The sequence below is a fragment of the Uranotaenia lowii genome, chromosome 3, assembly GCF_029784155.1.
Source record: "Uranotaenia lowii strain MFRU-FL chromosome 3, ASM2978415v1, whole genome shotgun sequence".
In the NCBI taxonomy this organism is placed as follows: Eukaryota; Metazoa; Arthropoda; class Insecta; order Diptera; family Culicidae; genus Uranotaenia; species Uranotaenia lowii.
In genome coordinates, this window is record NC_073693.1 from 197,797,744 (window position 1) to 197,818,069 (window position 20,326).

The following is a 20,326-nucleotide window of genomic DNA, read 5'->3' on the forward strand; positions in this document are numbered from 1 at the left end:
TTAAGTTATCGAAAACAAATCATCTCGGAACCGAAATAGGTTATATTAACTTTATAATGTTATGAAAAAAGTTTTCTTTGAGTTCTATTGCAATTTGAAGAGTATTCAATGTAACAATTCTTAGATATCATTCTTTTGAATTTGCTTTACTGATCGGTTTTAGTTTACTCATAATTGGATGGTAATATTGAACACATTAATAAGCGACAAATTGTAGGCGACAATAACTTAAAAGGTATAAATTGATTAATGAAATCGAATAGTATAAATCTAAAACCTCAGATTTATTTATATCAAGTTTCATGCGTCTGATGAGGTGTTCCCAGATAATGCACGTTCAATTTTTTATCCCCTATTTGCATTCCTCGGCGGCTATCAAAGCTTTGAAATCGCAGCCTTCAACTTGTAACTCTGAATTTGATTAATTTGTCTTTCTCTATGTAGAATTGGAAATATATGAAAATGGTTGGTTCTTAGAAGCTGGAATTTATAAAAATCGGTTCATTAGGTTTCAGCACTCCGTCCAAATAGTTATTCAGCTAAAGAAGTCAATTCACTATAAAGATGAATGCATTGACTTTACTCACTGCGAATTCTTGTGGACTCTCAACACCCCTCGCGGCGGTAGAGACCACTTTGAAAATCACCTTTCTCATCAATATATTCCGAACGGGCGAGTAGTATTTTTTCAATCTCAAAAGTAGACTTATTATTTCATCCAAGAGCCACGTGCTTGTGCCCTGAGCTACGAACAGTAGAAGAAATATAAAAAGCCTGCCAACAATTTCGCTATTAAATTTTCAATCATTAGCAGGTTTTGATTTGCTGGCCATGACAAAAATGACAAAATGGGTCCCATGACTTTTGGCCCGTGAGGATAAAAACGCAAGTTGTATGGGAAGGTCCCTTTTCTTAGATGGGAGGGGTTCAAAACTTTTACTAAAACCTTTGCATGGTCCGAAAACATAACTGTACAAAATTTCAGGCTGATCGTTTAAGTGGTGTGGATTTGTATAAGGCGCATACAAACAAACAAACATATAAAGCATGGATCACTACAAATCTGGACGCATTAAAACGGGTCTATCTCGGAGCTATATAAACGAAATAAAAATGTTTTGTACTTGAAAGGTAGGGTTTTTATTTCACTTTAAAGGAAAAATAATAAAAAAATTATTCCGATGTTGTTTTGATGAATTTTCGAACTTTTGGTTGAGTATCACTCATTATAGTTTGAACACCCTATTCGCTGACCTCAGCGGCCATTTTGTTCCACAATCTCTACATCTCTGTTGCTTCCCGACCATTCTTCTTCATCTTCTTCATCTTCTGCTTGACAATTGCCCAAAATTTTTCAATAGGGCGGAATTGAGGGCAGATGGGTGGGTTGATGTCCTTTTCGACATAATCCACCCGTTGGCCCAATACCACTGTAGAACCTCCTAGCTGTAGTGGCAGCTTGCCAAATCTGGCGAAAACTTAACCAGTCCTTTGTGAGATCTAATGTACGAAAAAAAAAAAGTTTTTCAGGCATTCCTCCTTGTAAATTTCGGAGTCCATGGTCTTGTTTTTCACAAAAACCGGAATTTTTCGTCCGCAGCTGCAAATACCTTGCCAGATCAAACACTTTCTTGCAAACTTATCAGCAAAAACGAATTTGAAGTTGCCGAGGACATCACCATGACCAGTGCAGTGCACCACTGCAGTGGCTTTACATAATTTTTGGCCAGAAAGCTGCCCAAAATCCATCTTCACGTACGTTTCGTCATCCATGAGGATGCATCCGTCGAACTTCGTTGGAATCTTCTTGTATAACTTGCGGGCACGTCCTTTGGCTACTAAATTCTGCTTCAATGTCCGGTTTGGTTGCTTACTGGTACGATAGGATCGTATTCCTTCGCGTAGACGAATTCTGCTGACGGTGCAACGGTCGGCGTTGAATTTCTTGGCAATGTCATAGTCCGACTACCCTGTGTTTTCCTTGATCGTTCTCAACACCTTCAAATGCAGTTTCCGATCCTTAATTCCACTATGACGCTTGGTATGAACCTGCCGATCTATAGTACGCATCTCACGGAAACGTTCGAGAACGCTACACACGGTTGATTTGACCATTTTTAACGATTTCGCGATTTTTGAACCCGACCACGTCTGGTTTTTGACGTGGGTGTTCAAAATGTATTTTCATCTCGCGGCTTCCATCACGTGTAACTTTTTTGAAACAAAACGAATCGTAATGAAATTTTCAGCACTGGTAGAAGAAACATTCCTCTACAAACTGCTGCCAAAACATTCCAGATCCGACAACTAGGAGCACTATGGTAAAATAAATAGTGCGTCCAGATTTGTAGTGATCCATGCTTTACCTAAAGTCCAACTCATCTTCATATGTATATTATATTTAAATTCAAACAATAACAGACTTGTCAAAATTTTCAAATGATTTTGTATAGATAATTTATTAAATATCCTAAAGTAATGTTGAAAGAGCTACACAATCATCAAAACTTATGGTTCAGCAAAACATCTTAGGAGTATCTATATACCTTTCACTGTAGAATGCTGACGAATATCGCTTTATACTTTGATTATCATTTATTCCAGATTTTCTTGCTTTATGCTGGCTTGCCCATAGATCCAATAAAGAATTCGAGATAAGTTATATCTGGCCGAGATGCCCAGATATTGCTTAAAACTTTCCGGATTTTGCCCGGGTTAATTCAGATTATTTGCTAAATCAAATAAAAAACTAAAATTTCTACATGAAAATTTTAAGATTTTGTATTCAAAAACGATTTTTAATTAATTCCAAAATGAATATAAATTTTTGTTAAATCCACCAATACGATTTTTACACTGCTGTTGCCGATAAAATGGCAAGAAAGTGTTTGATCTGGCAAGGTATTTGCAGCTGCGGACGAAAAACCCCGGTTTTTTTGAGAAACAAGACCATGGACTCCAAAATGTACAAGGAAGAGTGCCTTAAAAAACTTTTTTTTCGTACATTAGATCTCACAAAGGGCCAGTAAAGTTTTCGCCAGATTTGGCATGCTGCCACTACAGCTAGAAGGTAGGGTAAATGATCTTGAGCGGAACTAGTCGAAATCTGATCTTGAGCGGAACTATTTACTTTTCCTAAGATCTAGGCAATGATTGTTTATGAATATTATCAAAATGTTGAAAAAACACTTTCTCAAGATCTTTTCATACAAGCATTGACATTTTTGCTAAAATTTATTAACTGAAATAATGTTATTAGAAGATTTAAAAACATACGCATTTCTGCTGCAATTTTCATCAATCCACGCTGACTTTGAAAGTCAATTTATGTCACTCTCGACCGTTATAAACTGGTTCTTAATGAATAAAATGGTAGAAAAACTCATAAAAAGCATTATTCGGGTTTTTGTAACAAGTTTTCCATTAAAATATCAATTAATGGCGTAGTTTTTAAAAGTAAAATATGATTTTGAGTGGAACCATATTTGATCTTGAGCGGAACTACTAGCTTCCGAAATAAACCGCTAGGTGCGCTGCCTTATACCTAATGTCTCACACGCGGTTTTTACCCCTGAATGTATGCAGCACCTTTGTATCTTTCTTTTTACAGCAGCTTAAGGAAAGAAAATATGTAAAATTAAGTTCGCATAGGACAAAATTTAATTGATTGGTGTCACAGCGTACCAAACTAGGCACACAAAAAGTTTTTTTTTCTGGGTACAAGAAATGTGAATTTGATTCTTAGGGAAAATTGGACTCTTTTAAAGCAAGAAACAAATTTGAACGGATATTTTGAGAACAACTTTGGAACGCTAAATTTCTTTTTTTACGTAAAAACATTAATTTTGGAACTTTAAAATCTTCAAAGATGAAATTCAATTCAAGTTTTCACAGTTACACATTTTTTGGGAATAAGATGTTTAAAAGATGTTGACAGAAGAAAATGGTTCCGCTCAAGAACATATTTTAGTTCCGCTCAAGATCAGCGTGGTTCCGCTCAAGATCAGAATTCTTACTTCAGTAAAACAGCTCTAGAGTTATTAGGATTTCATCTTTACAAAGCAGAAACAAAGATCTATCTGCCCTGCTGAACTGAAAAAAAATTGTTCGGATATAAACCAAAGCCACACCGCTTGATCAACTGTTCCGCGGTGCGTCGAATTGAGCCATTTAGTTCCGCTCAAGATCATTTACCCTGCTACAGTGGTATTGGGCCAACAAGTGGATTTTTGTCGAAAATGACATCAACCCACCCAACTGCCCTCAATTCTGCCCTATCGAAAAATTTTGTGCAATTGTCAAGCAGAAGATGAAGAAGAATGGTAGAAAGACTCGGGATGCAACAGAGATGAAAAGATTGTGGAACAAAATGGCTGCTGATGTCAGCGAATAGGGTTTCCAAACTATGATGAGTGGTACACGACGAAAAGTTCGAAATTTCATCAAAACCACATCGGAATAATTTCTTTATTATTTCTCCTCTAATAAATCTCCTGCAATAAAAAACGTACATTTTGAGAACAAAACATTTTTATTTCGTTTACATAGCTCCGAGATAGACTCTTTTTAATGCGTCCAGATTTTGCGTGATCCATGCTTTATTTTGAAAACATTTTACTCAAATTCGATCTTCATCTAATTTGTTATCAAAAAAGTAATTTCAAATTCCTTGCTCCTGTTTCGACAAGTTTTCAGATTTCACAGGTACCTAATATCCTTGTTGATAAACGCCCTAGAGGCGACGAGTCACCTAATGTCCTTCATGTTTGGAAATAATCGACTCAAAACACAACTCACATTAAAATGCAAGAAATAGAAGGAAATTGAAATAATCGCTTTTGTTTTTTTTTTTCATTAGAAACTTTATAGCATATTCGGCCGAATATTCGTTTGGGCTAATAGTTGAAAAGGTCAATATTCGGTATTCGGCCGTTCGCCGAATACCGCTATTCGGTACATCTCTACCGCATACAGTTGTTTTTTTTTACTTGAAGATTTGTTGGCCATAACTTTGTAAACTGAAACATGCAGTTTCATTATAGGAAATTTATTTTAGGCATCTGACCCTGTATGCTTTGATACAACTGTAAAAAAAATATTTTTTTTTTCTAAAAAATATTAAATTCTGTATGTTTGTTTGTTTGTCCTCTATAGACTGAGCCGACTTAAGAGCTGAAAATTGGCATGGATGCTCATTAGGACTAGGAATGATGAAAAATGTTTTTAGAATTCCGGATGACCCCTTTTGAAGGTGGTCGCCCATACATGACAAATATTGTTTTAGCGATATTTGCGTTATTATGCAACGGATTGTGATGAAAATTTGCACATGAGTGTTTGGGAGGACGAGCAATCGATTCTAAGTATCAAAATTAGAAACAGAGGTCGGCCAAATGGGGTCGTCCATATCAACTGTTTGATGTTTTTGCGATATTCGCGTTATTATGCATTGGACTGTGATGACAGTTTCCACATAGAAGTTTTGAGTGACGAGCATTCAAATCCAGGTATTAAATTTGGGGTCAGAGGTCGACCAAAGGGGTCGTCTATATCAACTTTTTATTGTTTTTGCGATATTGGTGTTATTATACGTTAGATTGAGATGAAAATTTCCACATAGGAGTTTTGATTGACCAGCCATCAATTTCAGGTTTAAATTCGGGGTCAGGGGTCAGCAAAAGGGGTCGTCCATATCAACTGTTTAATGTTTTGGCGATATTGGCGTTATTATACTAAGACAAACATCATGTTTCAGAATCAATCATGATTTTTCAGCAACATTTAAACCATTTAAATGATTACTGCACATGGTAACGTTCTGATTGGAACATTGTTTACCTATTTAAAGAACTTCCCGATCAGGAGAGCATATCAAAATAATAACTCAAACGTATCTCACCAAGATATTTACATCTGATTCAGTTATAATTAAATACTAAAAAATTTAGATTTTAAGTTTCTCCAATCTGAATTATATCTTATTCTGATTGACAGACTTGAATGGGGTTGAGATAATTTTCAATGATGAAGATTTTTTTCGGGTTGTCCCAAAATGAAATGATTATATCTTATTTTGATATATGTACAACTTTTTCTGAAACACGGACATCGAAGTCAACGGCTCAAACCTTACATTAACGAGTTTCGCTCAACAGATTCATAAAATTGAATCAAATTTTTGGGAAAACAAAAATGGGGCATGGTTTTATCAAATAATGTGGTTTATTGACCTTCCACTAGAAAATTTTCTCGAAGCACTCATATCTTGATAAGTTATAATTTTGATATAATTTGTTCTGTCCAATATCAAACTATGCTATCTGAACCAGATATAATCTTGATAGGAGCATATCAAAAACTGATATAATTTAGCTATGATCGTATAGATTTTTTGATATAATTTGAGATATTTTAACATCCTACGAGTACTGAATTATAACTCATTTAGATAGAAAAAAAAAGTATCAAAATATCTCATTTTGATATAATTTTGTTTTTCGCTCCTGATCGGGTTTGGTGAACTTGATTTGAAACTTCAATCAGAAGATAAAAAAAGAAAGAATGCAGAGCTTATTTCGAATGGTTTTTCTCCGCATCTTTATACATAAAATCGAAGAATTAACATACAATATAAGAAATTGTTCTTTCAAACTTTGAATCTTTTGCGAATTTTTGTGTTCGGAACAAATTGTCAAAAACTTCTTCAACTTCCGAACTCGAATTTATCCTTTTTTCGAGGGTAGCTTATTTTCAGGGAATTAAAGGATGATTAAAATTTTTTGTACCTGGATGTTGCTGTTCCGGTACAATGCATTGCAATTACAGAGCGGTGGAAAGTTTTGACACTTCCGGTCAAAGAAAACTTCCGGATGTTACTTCCTATGGGAAGTAAACAACATCCGGAAGTTTCCGGACATTCCAAGCCGCACACCATATGGTGACAATGACGGACAGAATTTTACGCTGACACGGTGAACATGCATTCCATTATGAAGTTCCTTCATAGTCTTCCGGTAATTGTTCCGGAACGTCAAAATTTTGCGACGTGTTCGTTGGTTGCTGTTCCGGTTCGGACTGAACTCGCTAAGTGTTTTCAGTCCAACAAAGAGAGTTCAATTTTTAGTTCATTCGCTTCAGTCCTGCTGCACTGCTGCCAACTGTGAAATTTACGAACAGAGTGAGCTCAAGTGTAAACAAAGTGAGCATATTTATAAGGTTTTTCAAACACTTATTTCATAAGTTAAAAAAGGTTTTTTTGGTCCGTTTCTTCTACAAGTTTGTTGTTTAATGTAAGTAGATTCATATTTCGTATAGTTTTTAAAAATTTATCAAACGATCTAGTGACAGATGATTAAAATAAAATGCATGTTTAATTCATTACTTTATAGAACTCCACAAAAAACATTATTTTATGATGAATTTTTGTTTGAACCCTCCCCGTTTTTTTTCACTAGAAGTTAATAGAGATATAACTAGTTGCAAAATGATTTTTGGTAGAATTTTAAAATTTGAAAATACCGAATTTTTTAACATAAAAAATCACTGATTTCATTGACCAAAATAAGCATATTAGAACAAAACTAATTCTCTAGCGGAACCGGTTGTGGAATGTAAATAAAGGTCAAACGACCTTGGTGTGTTTTAATTTATTTACTTAAAAAGTTTTGAATGCTTAGTCAGCCAAAAATTGCAAATAAAGTGTGTTTAACCTCAAAGATGCATGCAGTTCGAGTAAGCGAATAATGACTATATGCGAATGGAAGGCTACAGTTTATGTTGTCTATTTACTAAGTTCATTCGGTTACAATTTGGTTATTTAAATAATGTAAAAATGATCTTTTTTCCGAACACTTAATAAGTTTAGAAAAAGTTAAAATAGTTACAAGGAATGAATGGAAAAAAAAGTTCAGCGATTAAACATACAATTATTTAAGAACGATACTTCATCACACGATTCACATCTGGTAATCAATTTAATAAAGCCTCACATTATGTTTGGCAAACAATTAAAAAAAAATCAAATTATCGGTTTAATATTAAATTGCTTTTAAAATGAGATTCTTTTTTAATTTGACATCAAGTATAAATAACTAACATGTCTAAGATTTGTTGATATTATGGTTTTTAAATTTTTAAAATTATTTAGACATGAAAAGTACATTTTTTGAGTAAAGTATAGTTTAATATTAAAGTAATAATAAATTTTGCATAATGAATGCTGATTTTTGTATTAATTCACTTACCTTTGTGTATATTTTCAACTGAATCAATCCAAAAATAACAAAGAAAACCAAAAAAAAAAGTCAACTTTCAAGCCGATTTACCATACCTTGAAGACCTGACACAACCAAAACTCGCTAATATGTGATTATTCGAACATTTTTTAAGAATATAAAGTTGGAAAAAATTGAAAAATGATAATTTTTCATTGATAAAATCACTATTTAAAAAAGCTTGTTTTTTAATACCATTTGAAAGCACTGACTTCAACCACATAATACTCACCCTGAGAATACATTGAGAAAAATAAAAAAAGCAAAAAAAGAATCTTGAACAGTTTTCCGAACTTTCCCTTACGTCAGTTTTTGTGAAAATTCGGCAAGTGTTTCAAAATTTCACTTTTAAAAGTGTTGTTTCCATGCATCATTTGTTTACATTTTCCTTCACTCTGTTCAGCTGTCAAAATCCAGTGCGCCCGACCCCCATAAGGTCGAACTCAGCTTTGATCCCTCGCCGAAGGAAAAAATGGGATCAATTTTGAGTTCGCTGTTCGAACTCCGTTTTGATCCATCGCAAGGAGGAAAAAGGGTACTTAACTTTAAGTTCATAGAATCGAACTATGTTTTGAACCTCGGTCATACTTTATTTTGAGTTAAAAAAAAAGAGCGTGTAATAATTTTCAAAACTCGCCGGAAGTCGATTTATTCATTCAAATAATAATTAAGTACATCTTCAAAAAACGATTTACATATTGTGCGATGATTTGCTTTAGTGTTTCTCGGCTACACTGACGAAAATGCAACCCATCAGCAGAGCTGTCAAATTACGGTTGTCAAATTTCGGGTCTAACTACCGTTGCGAGAATCCAATTTTTCTTTGAATACGCAATACATCGGATTGTGATGAAAATTAGCAGATAAGTGTTTTGAGGGATGAAAAATCAATTACAGGTTTCAAATTAAGGAACAGAGGTCGGTCAAAGGGGTGGTCCATATTAACATTTTAATAATGTTTTTGAGATATTGACGTTATTCTTTATTGGATGGAGATGAAAAATTCTGCATAGGAGTTTTGAAGGACGCTTTATTGCTTTGAGGTTTCAAATTTTGAGTCAGGGGTCGGTAAAAGGAGTCGTCCATATTATCTATTCACTGTTTTTACGATATTGTCTTGATTTTGCATAGGATTGTAATGAAAATTGGTACATGGGAGTTTTACAGTAAAGTTTGATTCCAGTTGTCAAGTTTTGAAGCGCGGTCCAAAAAAGGGTCGTTCACGTTAGTTGTTCACTGTTTTCGTGATTATACATCGGATTGAGATGAATATCTGCAGATGAGGGCTATAAGCTATGAGCAATTGACTTCAGGTAGCAAGTTCCGGGTCATGGGTGTGCCCAAGGGGTTGTCTATTATCTGTACACTGTTTTCAAGTTACTGACTTTATTATACAAGTGATTTGAATAGAAAACATCGCTCAAGGGAATTTTGAGAGACGTAAAATTGGTTTCAATTATCTCATTTCGGGCCATGGGACGGTAAAAGAGGTCGTCTACATGAAAAGTTCAGTGTTTTGTGCAATTATTCTATGGGAGACAGTCAATTAATACTTGGTATCTAATTTTAGTATGAAGGACAAGCAGAGGAGTTGTGCATATAAACAAATAGTACATGTTTCTGTCATAATGTCGTAATTTTGCAAATGATTGAGAAGAAAACACTTTCACATAAATTTTATCGAAAAGCCAATTAGCCTCTTAATTTGAATTTCAAGTTGAAGGACAAGAAAAAGTGGCGATTTTAAACACTGTTGTATGTTTTACCCTATATTGTCGAACAAGTGTATCGTATCCAATATTTTAAACGAGGTTCGTACGGGATCAGCTGGTTTTAAATAAAAATGTCTTTGCAGTTGAGCCCTGTCGAGGACAGATTCAAGACGAAGATATAGGTATTTTGTTTTGAATGATAAATTGAATTTTGATTATAAAATACATATGTAGAAAACATGAAGAATTGAATACATGAAGGCTCAATACTAAAGAAAATTAGGCACTTTTACAGATGCTGATCTAGCGATAATAATCGATTAAGGATTGCATTTAACAGTAACAAAAAACTTGATCAAAATGGAATGTTGTACTTATCTTACTTATCTTAAAATTCGATCAAATACGTTGAGATATTTTGTATATGCGCATTATATAATGTAAAAATTTCACTGAATTGATTATATTTTTACTGAAAAGATTTTTATGCGGTTGTTTTATTATGCGAATCATATAAACATGTGGATTTTAGTAATCACTTTTGAAAGGAGGTTGGTTTTATCACAATCTTTTTTTTGCTTCATGAGGAATAAAAGATTGAATGTGCGATAGTTTTCCTGAAGAACATGGTAAAGAAGGGATTATCAATGAAAGATTATGGCTTGCCAAAAACTTGTTTCAAGAAAATACGATTTCAAAATTTAGAGTTTTGCAAATTCGCACATATTTATTTAAAAAGGTAAATTTTCCCGTATAATCAAAGGTTTGGAATTAAAATTTTAAAAATATATAATTTACCTCAGTTGAAAATTGACGACGATCCTGAAGATAGTTTTATCCATACCATTTGCGTTGAACCTCGGCTTTAAAAAAATCGGTATAAAATAGAAAGACTGTTTTCCATAAAAAAACATAAGATTCTAAGATATTTTATATTTATGCTTACTTTTGAAGAGAAATCGTAAGATTTTTATTCAGAAGAGTATAATGAGCAGATCCCGGCAACGATGCAGGATTTCTCTATGTATCGTCTGACCAACATCTTTTCACTAAGTGTTGGTGAATCTCGTTTTTAACCCTTCGTTTCATAAAGTAAAAAGTTTGCAAAAATGGAAAAATCGTATTTTATTTTAATTTTGTTTCTTGATATACACATCATTTCTAACTGTTTAAAATACTTTTCTAGGAAAAATAAAAAATCATGAAACGAAGGGTTAAGCTTTTCTTTCTCAAATTTAAGCTTTGTTTTGCCTTGAGAGCATAGGGGATGAAAGCTCAAACCAGAGCAAAAAAGCTTCAATCTGAGAAAAAAATCCCGGCAAAGATACAGGATTTTTCTATGTATTGTGTGACCAACATTTTTTAGCTAAGTGTTGGTGAATCTCGTTTTTAAGCTTTTTTTCCTCAGATTTAAGCTTCTTTTGACTTTAGAGGATAGGAGATGGAAGCTCAAATCAGAGAAAAAAAGCTTAAATCTGAGGAAAAAAGCTTAAATCTGAGAGATGTGCTCCACACGGTTTGTATATCGTTGCCGGGATCTGAGTTGAGATCCCATACAACTTTCGTTTCTATTCGCATTTTCGCATTTTTTGCTAACCAATTTTCGTTTTCTTTTGCTGGGTTGTTTTCACCATCAACATGGGTCGTGCATTAGAAACGACTATGCAGAGTCTGCTATTATAGTGATTAAAAATTTGATAACGAAATTTTTGGTGGGCTTTTTTTTATTTCTTCTACTGCTCGTAGCACAGTGCTCAAGCACGTGGTTCTTGGATGAAATAATAAGTCCACTTTTTGGATAAAAAATACTCCTAATTAGAATTAGTACATAGTGGTTTTCAAAGTGGTTTCTACCGCCGTTGGAAAACGTTAAGAGTCTACAAGAATATGCAGAGTGTAAAGAGGAAATGCAATGATTCATCTTCAAAATGAATTTAATTCTTCAGCTGGATAACTATTTAGACTGTTTGCTAAAAACTAATGAACCCATTTTCATAAATTCCAGCTTTTAAGAACCAACTTTTTTCTTATTTTAGGAATTCCTTATATTAATTAAATTCAGAGTGATGAGTTGAAGGCTGCAATCTTAAAGCTTCGATAGCCGTCGGGGAATTTGAATGGGGCAATATTAAATTGAACGTGCATAGTCCGGAAAAACAGAATCCTAATTTGGATAATAAATATAAGGCCAAATCTATTCAAGTTTCCTAAAAAAATGGTGGGTATAAAATGTTTTTCGTAATAGGATGAATAAGCATTCAAGGGAAATTATTTTAAATTTCTATCAACACAATCCTCATAACTATAAGTTTTTCAATATTTTGAAAACGATCAACACAGTAAACAATCTCAACCAAAACTTTAACAGACTAACACAACTTGCAAAGCTTACATGGGCCAAATTTCTTATAATGATTAATATAATGATTATAATTTCGGAAAGTCAAACGACTCATTTTGATTAATATTTTATGTGAACCCGAGCAAAGCCGGGTAAAATTAGCTAGTATCATATATAATTTAGATTTGAGTAACAATGTAAGTATTATAAATCTCTTAAGAGGACGAATGACCAAGTTGGGTAAAACTCTTCTAAATAAACAATACAGAATAGAATAGATGAGTCGATCAAATTGCATATCGGTATCGAATTTTGAATACGGCGAATGCGCCAACTGTAAACAAATCCAGATAGTCACATAAATGCGTTAAACTATTCATTTTACATCCGAAAATATGATCTCCTTTCAATTTTTCTTATTTTAGTGAAGTTAAATTTAATTTTTTAAATAAGGCGAATAGCTTTTTTTTATGAGTGTGTAATCCCACAGTTCATTCGCCCATTTCCCCTCGAAATTTTGTCGCGAACAAAAGGGCCAATAGTTATCTCGAGATGGAAAAAGGGCATTGAAGTTTTCGAAAAAAAAAAAAATCCAGGACGAGGAGATGCACAAATCAGTATTTATAAGATCGTTGAATGTGCTAATGTGTTAACGTGATCATTTGGACCCGCTTTCAAGCCGAAATTTGCTTGAATATTGACCCTTATTCTGCGCCGCGCGTGACGTGATGATTGTCACCTCACCTCGTAGTCACCGTGAGATTTGTCACCTTATTCCCGGAGTCGATATGGGTAAAGTGACAGAGGTTCATTCTTGGTGAGTGGTCAAATGAACACACCTGTCAAAATGGTAGAATTTAGCTGGTGCTGTTTTGAATTTGCTCTCGCTTCGGATTTTCCGAATTCGGTTTTTGTGTAACGGGTTAGAATTTCGGTTCGAAAATGGCCATCATCGGATTGTACGGTCACAGCAAGCTGCTTGAGGATAATAAACGGACGATTTGTGCGAGGTAAGTAGAAATTTCGCTCATCAAAGCTGGGTTCGGATCTGCATGAGTATTATTGCCGAAAAAACCAAAATCAGATGCCGACGGCTCCGAATAGTGCCGGTTTATATATTTTCCCCAACCGAGGTTACCACCGTGGCATGCCGGAAATTGCCGATCCGAACAGCTAGTTGATTGTGGCGTACTGATTTTTTAGTAATTGATTTTATTGGCCCTTATTCTGCGCCTCGAGTGACGTGACGATAGTCGAGTCACCCAAGTCACTCTATTCCCGTAGTCGGTTTAGGTGAGGATTGTCACTTCGGATGAACTTTGTGAGTTCTTACCCTATTCTCGTAGTCACCGTGGGTGAGAATCGTCGCATTCGGGTGACGATTTTAGGTGACAATTGTCGGTACCTTTTCAGGTGGTGACAAGATAGAAATTCAATGAAAATTTTCCATAAAGCAAACTTAGTTAGGCTCTAAATAGTTCACCACAGACTTATTTACCTTTTTAAAGAAAATCAATTTTTTTCACCCCGTGAAAAAAAAATTTGTAATGAAAAAGATGATTTGTAAAAAGATGATTGTAATGAAGATGATTTAAAGAGCTGATTTTCAAATCCAAATCTAAAGTTTGTTTCTGCATGTATAAAGTTATTTATTTTAGAAATCAAAATCCAAATTTAAATTTTACAATAATAGCACAATATTGGTATGAAGGTGTTGATGATAATATAATCCTTTCAACGAGTGGTCATCTCCAGTTTTGCCCATCTCCAGTTGGATCCATAGAAGCCTGGAACTGAGGCTTTCTGACGAACATGTTTCCTGGATCGCATCCGCATCTGATAGCCGATAGGTTGTACGGTTGCTTCCAATTTTCGGCGGCATTCCATTATGCTAACAAAACCTGCCACCTTCAATTCACCCCTACGAAAAGTGCAAAAAAATATATCCGGATTAGCTCGGATCATTTCTGTTTTTTTTTAAACTTACTTGTTGTTAAATCCTTTCTTATCCAGGGACAATACAATACCGGTTTGTCGGGACAGCAGCCGACGACTCCTGCATTCGTTTTGCATATTTTCCTCTGGGTATCATCGTATCAGCCAGCTACATGGTTATGTTTTCACACCATCCGCTGCACTTCTGAACTTCTTATCTAGCTTGAATGCCTTGCTTAGATCGTGCAATTCGACGGTAGCCTTTTCCGAACCGAAAATCTTACTAGTTGAATTAAAAACGAATTTAAAAGTTTGAAAGCGCTTACAAAACAAAACAAACCAAGCCGGTTAGACACATAAGTTCATTTGGTCACTCACCCACAAATGAGCACCTGTCACTTCACCCACACAGACTCCGGGAATAAGGTGACAAATCTCACGGTGACTCGAGGTGAGGTGACAATCGTCACCTCATGCGCGGCGCAGAATAAGGGCCATTGTTAGATTTTTGTTTTTAGATTTGGAAGAGTGGTCGCAATTTTAGAACTGAACAAGAACTTACAACATGACATCGCCATCTTCGAGGCTGCGCCACAGGAAAGTTGTATTCCGTCGAAAAAGCATTCAGCCGATTTTTTATAAAAACTGATCGAAGCCTGTGTTGTATGTATCTTAGAAGGCATCACTTCCCTCCACATCCCCAAACTACCGACCGACCAAACCAAACTTTCCGATACGAAAAGGCCATGACCCAATAACGGAAATAAGCCGGAAAACATTGGATTTGCGGACCAGTTGAGGTGGAACAACAAAAGTAATTTTTTTTACATATGTCGGGAAAGGTTTCGAGGAAAATAACAGTGAAAATAAACGGACTAATTGCTAATATTTTATTTTCAAAGTGTTCGTGTTACGTTTTCATATTTTGCAAAAAATCAATAAATAAAAAAAAATACATATTTGCTTCCATCTTTTCAAAACTATTATTCTTTATCATTTAATTAACTATTTAAAGCCTTTCATTCCCATGTATATAAATTATCTGTTCAGTTTCTTTTTCGTCACAATCTGAAAAAGTACCGACAATCCTCATCGATTGCCGAATTAGTTCAGCGAATCTAGATTTGTTCGTGAAAATTGTTTTTAAAATGGTCATACTTTAATGTTGAACTTATAGAGCAAATTTATTCCCTGTTTCATAAATTTTTCATTGAATTTCTTTCTCGTCGCCACCTGAAAAGGTACCGACAATTGTCACCTAAAATCGTCACCCGAATGCGACGATTCTCACCCACGGTGACTACGAGAATAGGGTAAGAACTCACAAAGTTCATCAGAAGTGACGTTCCTCACCTAAACCGACTGCTGGAATAGAGTGACTTGGGTGACTCTACTATCGTCACGTCACTCGAGGCGCAGAATAAGGGCCATTGCTTCTTTAATGAGTGATCCAAAAGGCGAATAGTCATTCTGCAATTCAAAAGGGCACTCCAATTTGGCGAATGAACAAAATGAGAGCACCAGTCTGTGGTAAAAGGGCCCACAGTTATATTTATTAATTTTTTGTGGTAATTAGTACGGAAAAGCTAAATTTATCGATCGGGTGTTGAAATTAAACCAATTTGAAAGCATTTTAGCGACTTCTTTAGGAAAATGATTGTACGCAGCTAAATAGGAAATTGATTTTATTTTCTGAAACTTGGAATGCGTTTTTCTCAAAACAAAGGTCTTGGCGCATTCGCCGTATTCAAAATTTGATACCGATATTATTTAAAAAACCATTGAGATGAGCTGAAAAAACTGCAGCTGTTCAGAAGATTGCAATTTAAAGAAATATTTTCAAATGATTCCCCTTAAAATGTTATTTTGAATTTTTATTTACTTTCATGCCCATTACTTTGAAAATCGATAATACAAGATCAAAGTTTAATTCGTGTTTCTGTAGTTGAATTTTTCTACATACTTGTTGCCAATTTATGCGATCAATCCGTCACTTCACAAAACGCTTTGAAACTTAACTACTTCGCGAGTTATAGTAACTTTAGTTTTTCAACACACAGTAAATCATTCACCAATAATTTAAAAAAAAAACTTTTTCTCGCCAGTGGCAGTAATACGATTTCCTTTGATAAAGCACAATATAAATAAACAACACGACTGAAATTTCGGGAGGAGATTAAATACACTGCATAAAATCTCCATCTAACATTGATATTTACTACAGAGGGAACTTTAAAGGAAGAATAAGGCGTGTCGTTATTATTTCAGGCTAAATATCTGTGTACATCAGAATAAAAAAACGACAAGAACGGATTTATTTCCAAAAGGGATTTTTATGTCTTATTCTCATGACGAAAATTTCATGCTGCTTTACCTTTCGACAGAAAAGAGTAATTTTTGTCATACATTACAGGAATTAGAATTTGTTTCTTCATGTTTGTAATAGTAGTAAAATCGTCCACCGAACATCCGTCAAATTATCAGCCGAGATGATATTCTGAAAGTATGTACCCTTAAAAGTAATCGGAAAGCTCATTGGTACCAACATTGCTATACGGTTGTAATAGTCCTATTTGCTGCTGGCTAGGTCAGGCAAATAGAAATTCGCTGCATCATTTTTGCAGCATTTTTTTTTACTTTTCGACAGAAAAATGAGCACTTTTTGAAATGATTTGTAATTTTCTATAATAAAAATTCGTGCTGGAACCAAACAAAGTCAACAAAGCCACCGACCGTTTTTTGTACCGATAGTTCTTGAGGTTAATTGTTTTGAGGTTAATCTTATCCTTGTTGTAAAGAGTGTAAATGACAAAAACAACTTGCAGGCACTTCGAGTGCTTTGTCTGTATTATTTTAGTCTGTGGTGATTGCAGGTCGTTTTTACCATTTTTAAAACTATTTTCGTTTACTTCAAGTTTAGCGTATAAAGGGAAATTGGAAAGGCCTTTTGATTACAGCAGTTTGCAAATGTCAAAACAATTTTTTTCAATTCACAAAAAGCGCATCTTTTCTCGAATTATGTCCATAATTTGTGTTACTTCTACAGTAAAATAAACGAAATTAAACACATACAATTCATTATTCAGGACGTTAGTTAAAAGCTACAAGTTTTTTTTTATCTCAACAGATGTCAATATGCATCTGGGGGCAGTTAAATTAGCACAAAAACAAAAGTAAGTATCATTTGCTTATACGATAAAAAAGCAGTAATTCTGGTTAGTTACAAAAATTATCGCTTGTAAACCCAACTCATAATATTAAACGGTGAGGTGGCGTTTATTTCTTCAATATTTTGAGAAAACCAAAGCTATTTAGGACCAGATCCATTATTCACCCGATGGATTGCATGTCGAGAAATAAATAATTTATTATTCTTAGTATTAGTCATAGCTGAAAGATCTTTGAAAAATTATCTTGTACAAAAGTTACATGTATAACTTTAAGGCTATCGTAATTTTGAATAATAAATTAAATAAAAAACTAAAAAACAGTAGTTCATAATCTGCACGTAATAACACGTAAATAAACTATTCAACTAATTCCTATTCATCTGCAATTGCATGTATCTGCAATAAATTGATATTAAACGGTATCGATACTATCAAGTAAAATTTTTATTCGCAGGGAAGCAAAACTCGCCGCAGCTTTCCCTAAAGGTATCAGGTGCCAAAAGTGTCTTGAATTTGGTCACTGGAGCTATGAATGTAAAGGAAAGCGAAAATATGTGCATAGATCATCGCGAACTCAGATGCTGAAAAAAAATTTGAAGAAAACCGATCCTGCAAAAAGGTAAACTTATTTTGCGAAATTTAGTTTGGCGCTGCAATAACATAGACATTTTTTTACAGTTCGTCTAACCCGGCAGAAACTATAACAAAACAAAAAAAGACAGATAAGAAGAAATCCGAATCATCCGGTAGTTCCGATAGCAGTAGCGACAGCAGTTCTTCAAGTTCCGACTCATCTGATTCAGATTCGAGTGATAGTGAGAGCTCGACCAGCTCCAATAGCAGCAGCAGCAGTTCTAGTAGCAGTAGTAGTAGCAGTAGTAGCGACAGTAGTAGTAGTAGCAGTGATTCAGATTCGGATTCTGGGAAAGGCAAACCTAAAAAGAAGAAAGTTAAGAAATAAATCTTCTAAGTAAAACTATACTAAAAGTTACTGGTGTAGTTTCACTCTTACCGCTAATAAACTTGATCTGAATACATAAATGTTCGCAACTTTATTAAAATTTCATTAAATTTTATTGCTTCGAAACGCCTGATCTTCTCTCAACCTATCTTTGTTGTGATCATTGCGTTCCCGCATAATTAAAAACAGTTGGGGATATAGTACTAACTATTAACTTAATATATTGGTAGCAGTACCAGTATGAAATATCTTCCAAGTATCATTTCATTATACATGTTCAAAATTTTATTACCTCAATAAATTATGACAGGATCGTATCAGTGACAGTGACAATATGATATATGATTTAGTAAGTATAGTATAATAAGAGAATAAAAATTTGCAACCTTTGAATATTGTCTCTGGACCTTATCCAGGACTCTAACAGTGTACGACAAAGTTTCCTTATATTTTCTTAGCATTAGACATTAAATTAAAAAAAAACAACATTGACAACATTGTATGAGTTAGACAAGTCGTTATCATTTCACCTCTTGCGGATAATAACTAATATTGTTATTTTAAGATGTAGTTGTGAGCTTATGCATTTTTTCGCTCTTGGGTTCAGCATCTGCTAATTTTCACTTCACTTCGTTAAAATTTGTGTCGGCAACCCCACGCCAGGTTCGGAACTGAAAACTGTGTTCAAAATGGCTCCGAAAAAAAAGAATCACGCTGAGAAAAACACACAGAACGCGAAAAGTAAGTAAAACTATATTATATTATCGATAAAAACTAGTGAGATTAAATAAAACTAATGAAATTACAGAAACAAAGATCTCTGCTGAGCGGAGAGCGGAAAAAAAATCTACTGAAAGGCTGAACAATGCAGATCTGCACAAATAGGTAAGATTCTATAATCCATGTATAATATCAGAAATAAAAAATAAAAATCTCAACATTTAAATTTTTTAATTTTATTTTATTTTTTGTGGGAAAGAATTGGAACTATATTGGTTATGGTACAGGGAAGCTCTTTTTAAAAATATTTTACAATATGCGGAACGTATGATTGAGCGTTATTTTTACTACAAACTACTATAAGCAAACTATATCCATTGAAGTTGATGAAATCTATGATTTTGTATTCCAACGTAGCTAGAACATTCAGGTAGATTGTTTTGCTCGCCAAAAGTGGATGATATTTTAACCGTATCCAATAATGTAGCATGAAATATTTGTTCGAAAAAATCGCTTTTTTTGAATGGTAAACATGCTTAACAGCCCTTTCCCCATATGGTACTTTAACAGATAATCATAATACAGATTGTTAATATGGTCTGTGTTATTGTACATATACTGTTCACTTTACAATAAACGATAACGTTTAGAGACAATATAGAATATTCTCTATATATTGTAATTGATTATGCGGGTTGTGATCAATCAAAGTATAATTTAGAACTCTTTTTTTTGTTTATAGGTTATAAATTATTCATTGAGAAATTTTACTTTTACCGTATTTTTTTCACATGGAGGCAATCCAGAGGCAACCTAGGTTCACTCTAACTTCTGTCATCTTGCTCATTTATTGCTCTAGAGGCAACCTAGGTTCGCTCTAGCTGCAGTCATCTTGCTCATTTATTGCTCTAGAGGCAACCTAGGTTCGCTCGAAAAATGGACGGAGTCGCCCTGAGAAGAAAGTCAGTTTTGCGAGAAGTTCACCAATACTCTCAACGTTGTTGTCAAAACATGAAACAGCTGTTTTTGGCTGAAAGCAAAACAGTTTATTTTATTTATTTATTTATTTACAACATAACAAATACATTACATACATGAGATTTGTTTTAAAACTCCAATGGCATTGCCCTTTAAGGAGTTGTATGGTGAATATAAAGCAAACTGCGTATATTTAGGAAACTAAACTAATAACTGACGAGTGATAATAAAATAAA

General features: G+C 34.2%; 2 protein-coding genes across 8 annotated transcripts in view; one reads left to right on the forward strand and one right to left on the reverse strand.

Annotated features, from left to right (window-relative positions):
- Positions 1 to 16,399, reverse strand: part of LOC129755214 (synapse-associated protein of 47 kDa) — an 87,936-nt gene extending 71,537 nt beyond the window's left edge. For 3 of the 7 annotated variants that reach the window (XM_055751594.1, XM_055751591.1, XM_055751593.1), the window contains exon 1: positions 16,225 to 16,399. In XM_055751594.1, coding sequence (XP_055607569.1) covers position 16,225 — 1 coding nt within the window. In that variant the 5' untranslated portion in view covers positions 16,226 to 16,399. The remainder of the gene's footprint in view (positions 1 to 16,224) is intronic. The other 4 variants (XM_055751595.1, XM_055751598.1, XM_055751596.1 and 1 more) reach the window with 3 other exon arrangements.
- The window catches only part of LOC129755221 (zinc finger CCHC domain-containing protein 10), a 56,650-nt gene extending 38,158 nt beyond the window's left edge, over positions 1 to 18,492 (forward strand). The window contains exons 2-3 of the mRNA XM_055751609.1: positions 17,886 to 18,050; positions 18,110 to 18,492. Coding sequence (XP_055607584.1) covers positions 17,886 to 18,050; positions 18,110 to 18,392 — 448 coding nt within the window. The 3' untranslated portion in view covers positions 18,393 to 18,492. The remainder of the gene's footprint in view (positions 1 to 17,885; positions 18,051 to 18,109) is intronic.
- Positions 18,493 to 20,326: the final 1,834 nt, after the last annotated feature.